At 40.3% G+C, this 6477-nt stretch overlaps 1 protein-coding gene across 3 annotated transcripts; it reads left to right on the top strand.

Annotated features, from left to right (window-relative positions):
* Positions 1-214: 214 nt before the first annotated feature.
* Positions 215-4273, top strand: irf1b (interferon regulatory factor 1b). 3 transcript variants are annotated; one of them, XM_029519572.1, is made up of 10 exons: positions 215-355; positions 885-977; positions 1598-1697; positions 1801-1968; positions 2139-2179; positions 2300-2426; positions 2586-2702; positions 2848-2870; positions 3042-3159; positions 3509-4273. In XM_029519572.1, the coding sequence occupies exons 2-10, from the start codon at positions 891-893 to the stop codon at positions 3574-3576; spliced, it is 849 nt and encodes a 282-aa protein (XP_029375432.1). In that variant the 5' UTR covers positions 215-355; positions 885-890; the 3' UTR covers positions 3577-4273. The 3 variants fall into 3 exon arrangements, with proteins under 3 accessions (XP_029375432.1, XP_029375433.1, XP_029375434.1); XM_029519573.1 differs by having other exon boundaries at positions 2845-2870; XM_029519574.1 differs by lacking the exon at positions 3042-3159.
* Positions 4274-6477: the final 2204 nt, after the last annotated feature.

Raw genomic sequence — 6477 nt, 5'->3', positions numbered from 1 at the left:
TTTTTCTTGCATCTATTGACAATAAGAAGACCACATATAGCAGAAGACATGACATGGCAATGAACATGCAGTGGTAGAAACGTGCAAAGCATACAGGCCTACTGAATCCTACCTATTTTTTTATGCGCTGAAAAACAGTTGTGCAAACATTTCTTGCAGTGGGCTGCTCAGTGACTGCCCTCCTGCCCGGTTGGGGAAAATCCCGCTCCGGACAGTATATAAGTTCTGCTGTACAGGGTTGACACTTCATCCTCTAGGTGGATATCATAAGCACCAGAAGCATCTGTGGAACAAGGCCAGTCGGATTACTTTGTGCACTTTTGTCGTTTAACGGATCACAAAAGAAGCAAAGCCTGTAAGTGCTCTGATATTAATCTAAGACTATTTGCACGGAAATATTCATGTTCAACAGTTTTATTACTTTATAACTGCTAATTTTGAGTAGTCTTGCAACAACATACAAATATCCCGATTTGATTTATTGGTTTTTGAGACTGAAGTTGAAACGATCTGATGAGCTTTGTAGGAGGACTGTGCGCGCACGGCTCCAAATCGATGGAACTAAGTTATAGCAAAAATGTTATGCGAAGGTTTTCGCCTGCAAGATGTTTAAAAAAAAAAAATCACAATGGATTTATTTCTTTAGCGCAAAAATCTGAGTTGAATTTTGAAGTGAACTTCTGAAGTCGCGTTGACTCCCACGCGTAAACTCCTCAGTGCGCCAAGACTTGCCCTGGTCGTGAACCCACCTCACTTATGAGCGCGGCCCCACAGGCGGCGGTAAATCAGAGAGCTGGGGCAGATGCTGGAGCGCATTTGCTCCAACTATGACATATTCCTCAACATTCCTCGCTTATCTAAAGCCGTCTCTCTGCGTATTTTAGGCAAACATGCCCGTGTCCAGGATGAGGATGAGGCCATGGCTGGAGAAGATGATCGAGTCCAAATCCATCCCGGGTCTGACTTGGGTGGACAAGGTGAGAGGATTGCTTTCTTCCTGCGGAAGATTGTTTTGGGGTGTCACTCAGGCGCATTTTCTGTCAGTGAATTGAAATAAATGGAGGATAACACACATTTCAAAATGTGTTTGTTGTTGGAAGGGAACACCCACCCAACATTTACAATGGGAAGGGATGTCGGCTTGGCTGCAGGTGTCCTTTTTAAGTTCAGCCGTCCCTATTGTTATAATATTTGCATGTTACCGTGAAAGTAACTTGCTTGAGGCACCAGTTGGGAACAATTTTGGCGATTTAAGCTTAAATTAATAAATAAAGGGGGAAATTGCAGCTAAATCTACTCCAGGCACTATGTGCAGGTGACAGTAGGCAACAGTTAGTTGTAGTTGGTGTTGATCACTCTACCCTTCATGACATTTCAGATATGGTTGAAACAAAACAAACAAACAACAGCAAAAAACAACCAAAAGCTTGTTTGGTGTGCAAACGTGTGCATTTTTTTACCTTTACTGCACAGCGTCAAAGTTTTATACATTGCTTTTTGTAATATTACAGTTTATGCATTTTTAATTTTTTTTGTACTCACATGCTCAGTGTGTGGCTTTCCTCATTCCAACTGAGTGTGCCTTGATATATTGCAGGATAAGACGATGTTCTCAATTCCCTGGAAGCATGCAGCTCGACATGGCTGGGAGATGGACAAGGACGCTTCTCTGTTCAAGATGTGGGCCATCCACACAGGTGAGCAAGTGTGAACACACACGGCAACTGCAGAGTTAAGCACAAAACGATCCCTTTGTGTTGTGTGAAGCTGGCACAAAACTAAACAAGAGCCATCCCGCAGGAAAATTTGTCGAGGGCCAGGACAGTGACCCGAAAACGTGGAAGGCCAACTTCCGCTGTGCGATGAACTCACTGCCTGACATTGTAGAGGTGAAAGACAAGAGCGTCAACAAGGGCCATCAAGCCATGCGTGTCTTCAGGATGCTGCCAGCTACACAAAAATCTAGAGGTGAGGAAACTGACAGGAAATGAAAAAGCAGTTGTTTTTTGTGTTTTTTCAATGTGTAGAATTGGCTGCTTGAATTTTTTTTTTTTTCTATTTCTATGTTTGTCCAATAGTCAGACGATGAGCAATTTAAAATGTCAAGTGACAAAAATATTTTCCTTTCATCTGCACAGATAAACGAAGCAAGGCAAAGGAAGAGAAGTCAGGGAGGAAGGTAAATACTGTGACGATTGTACTGTTGCAGCGTTGCATTGTAGCTGTCTTGACACTTATTCAAATGATGCTGCAGTCACGCTGATACAGATAATCTGATTTTGGTTATTATTTCCTTTAGGAGAGAGCGGTCAAGATGGAGGAGGACACAGACTACAGTGACAGTCAGTCTCCCATGGGTGAATCAATACCGGACGAGGCCACTCAGGAAAACACAGTTGACAGCACATGGTGCTCAGACCTGCAAGGTGAGCGAGAAAACTCAGAGCAGTTAGTGAGTAGCTAGCTGGTGAACGCACTTCATAGAACTGTAATTTCCTAATGTTTAGGCTGTAGTGGAGGCTGCTGTGGTTTCTGGATTCTGCTGGACCAAATGTACTTAATGCTCATGTTTACCACCTTTGCAGAGTGCACATCGTCTCCAACTGAAATTCCTGAATGGTCGCTGTCAGAGGAGATTGAGTCTGAGCACCTCACAAATAAGTTCTGCCCTAGATTTGAAGTTTCACCTGATCACTCCTTCGGTAAGACACGTCACACTGTCCATCAAATATTTTAGGATTAGTCTAATTGAAAAGAAGTAAATTAAAAGTGTTGAAAATAGCACAGTGCTGTACTAATGTTCAATCCTTCTTCTTTCTTTCACCCTTTGTTGCAATTTTTGAGAAGACTACGAAACTAACATTATCGAGGTAAGCACTGACTTTCGCCCCTACTCCTAATAGTATGCATTTTTCATTGACAGGAATACCCATGTTTGTCTTATTCTGCCTGTTTGGCTCATCCTAAAACTATAAGACCAATGTGTAACAATTGATGTTACTCAAATTGTAGCTGTACTTAGTCCAGTTTTGCTCTTTCAGATCTGCAGTCAGTTGGAGAGAGAAACAAACTTGTACCATCACAATATGCAAGGCATGGGGTACCTGAGCAATGAAGTATGCACCAGTCCATCAAGCATGTGGAGTGACTCCTCCTCAGGTAAATGTTGCTAGTTGATAGATCAAATAGATAAATTCCTCATGAATCGTGAAACTTGGATTGTGACATCAAGTTCATGTGGCATTGAAATGATGGCAGTCCAGTTGTTTGTTGGAAGTTTCAAACCTTGCTGGCAATTTAGATGTAAATGTGTTTATATAAGTCAGTGTTACACAATTAGCCTACAAGAAGTACATATGGCAAGGTGTTGGAAAGGATTGTGTTAAAGTCTTAGCTACAGCTGAAGGTAGAATGCAAATCAGTATGAATCTTTTCTCTTAAACATCATTAAATGCTTCTGTCCATGCTTGTTTCAACCTGACCTTGGATTTCTTCTTTTGTTTTGTAGTTGATGAACTAGAAGAATGCCTAAAATACACAATTCTGGGCTCAGATCAAACCCTCTGGTCACTCTGAAGGCCTCAGGTCAGAACAGCATGATAACACTTTGGACTTATAAAGTTGTTCTGGTCTGTTGTCCTCCGGCCCCTTCGCCCTCCACCCTCCATCCCACCATGTGAATGGATCGACTTTACTGCCCTCAGTTTGTGACAGGTGGCCTGCATTCTTTAAGCTAAAACACCACCACCTAAATCTGCAACTGCCCAGTTACCTGACATTCATTTCCTGTTTGGGGTGCTCTGCCCACCGTCTACCCACCCTGATATGAAATGATGAAGAGAAGATGCTGAAGAGCACTGCTATTGACGGACATGCTGTTCATTCACTTTGTTTTTGGCTGGCTCAAGCCATTGTGATGCTCAGACTTATCATGATGTTGAATTATAATCAGAGGGGAAATCTATTTTGCCAAGCTATATTTACACGATCATAGTAGTGAATACATCCAAGCCTACCAATACCTAACCTCACAATACAGTCTTCTGTTGTTCTTCATATTTGATGGTGTCAAAAAATTATCTGGTGACTTTTTTTTGCTTGTCTTCCGTTATATGTACAATACTCAGTTTAGTGAAAGGGATCATAAAAAATATCTTCTGAATCATCTTTCCTAAAAGCTCTACAGCCTCTTCTGCTTAATGTAAAAAGTTTCTGTAAATAGTTGTTTTTCCTGTGTATTTTGTAAAATAAAGAAAAAAAAATATTAAAAAAAGTGAATTAGTGTGGCTATTTATTATCAGCATTTTAAGTTTACACATGTAGAGATGGGTGACTAATAGCTGCTGGACTCAAATGATCTTCACAAGATACAGTATGACCCTGAGACATACCTTTAAGATATAAAGTATATTTAAAGTCACACATCATTAAGGGTTTCTCTCTTTTTTTTTAAATAGAATAGCACTGAGGTCAATTTGGATTTTTCTTTCTTTCCAATTTAAAATAGACCATTCATCAAAACTAATTTAAAAAACCCCATTTTTTAAATTTCCTCTTTCTCTGGTGTTCCCCTGCAATTCCCACATACTTTAACATTGTTATGAGACAACACACATTCAATGTACTGCTGGGTAGTTGCCCTCTTTGCTCACAAGACAGCTTTAACAAGACTACATCACATTATTTCTGCAGATTGCTCAGGTTCATTCATGCTGCCAACCTCCACTTCTATCACATCCCATAGCTGATTTGCTGGAGTCTAAGCCTGTGTGTGTGTCCATCTCATGTGGATTAATTTAAGTCTCTGATCTGTGTCTACCACATGATTGACCGATTGAATAACTGAATGAGTCAAAAGAAAAGCAGGCAGCAATGCGTCAAAGAGAACATTAGCTGTTTGCTGCTGGTGTTTTAAAGGAAATCCACAGATTTCTAGGTAGAGCTGCTGCCAACCTTTAATAAGTGTAAAACTGCAAACATGAAATGTAGATGCTCGGAGTGGACAGAGAAGCTGACCATTTCAGCTCCAGAGGAGGATAATGACATTCTGCTGGAATGTTTTAAGGCTGTAGACGGGAAAAGCTGCCTACAGGAGGAAGCTGGAAAACAAGCCCCAGCTAAACAGCACAAGGAATGTTTGGTCTGGTACAAACAACAACAAGGTTTCAAAGAGAAGGCAAACCTCAGCTTCATTTTCCCCTCAACAGGACCAAGAAAGGACACCTAGCTGTCCCTGCCCCCCTCAGTCATATTGACCTCCAACGGCTGCCGAAGCCATCTCTAACTGTCCAGACTACTGGTTATGCTCACACTCACATCCTGTCCAACAAAAGTCCTGGTGACGTGTGTTGGTCCACCTCAGACCTCCCTAGACCCGCTGCAGTATGCCAAGCGGTGCCTGAGTACCTTTGAAATAATGTGCACTCTATGTCGTTGGGGATGTGACTCTCATCAAAACTCCCTCACTTATCTATTTTTCCAAGGCAAGTCAGGGCAATTACTCAGTGCTTTTGATATAAGCTTGACTGTATGGCGTTACAACTGTCAGTCAAGTCAAGTTTCTTGTGAAATTAATCTGCGCAGGTGGTTTCAGTCCTTTGTACAAAACACACAGAAGTGTTCTGCAGCTGCAGGCCTCTCTGATATAATAAACTATATTATGCTATATTTGTCAGTGTGAAATAGATTTGTATGGATTTGAAACAAATGAGAAGAGTGTTGTTATGTATTGTGAAATAACCACGACGTTGTGTGTTTTTATGACACACATACAGCAACCACAAACCAACAAGTGCATACTGTACATCATGAGATGTATATACATTTATTCATTGGTCTCTAACCAGGAAAAAGTAAAAAAAAAAAGTGATGAAAGTCCCATAAAATACCGAAGACATGACCTGAATGCATTTTAGCCATATAAGGTAAGATATAATGTAAACTTCTTAAAATTATTCATTTTATAAAATATAGCATTAGTGGTATAAGCTTCCATCATAAACACTTGAAATACTGATCGTTTTTAAATATTTACAGCATCACACTTTTGTCAAGTGTTTCTTTACAACCAACAATCAAAATTTTGTTTTACTAAACAAAAGTGAGATTAATATGGATGAATTTTCCAGGGAATATTTTCCAGGATTTAGAAGCAATTAAAATTCCATTTTTGATAATTATGAAACATTGTTTGTGTGTTTTAATGTGTGTTGTGAAATCCATTGAATGAAGCCTGAATAGTCTTACTTTAATCCTGCTGTTGTGTGCGTTTCGGCTAACACCCATAGTGTGCCCGGTCGCTTTTGACCGGGATCATTTTATTCAATTTTAAATCCATAATAATACATATATTATCACCTAATGTTATATTAGATATTTTTTTTATCAGCTTCAGTTCTTGTAAGCATTACAAGTTTTGAACTTGTATTAGCTGTGTATGTCACACAGGCCTCATTGGCCTGAGCTCGTACCGCTCGT

The sequence above is a fragment of the Echeneis naucrates genome, chromosome 14 (genome assembly GCF_900963305.1).
Source record: "Echeneis naucrates chromosome 14, fEcheNa1.1, whole genome shotgun sequence".
Classification (NCBI taxonomy): domain Eukaryota; kingdom Metazoa; phylum Chordata; class Actinopteri; order Carangiformes; family Echeneidae; genus Echeneis; species Echeneis naucrates.
The sequence above is the reverse complement of the archived record's forward strand: the minus strand, read 5'-3'. Positions and strand labels throughout refer to the sequence as shown.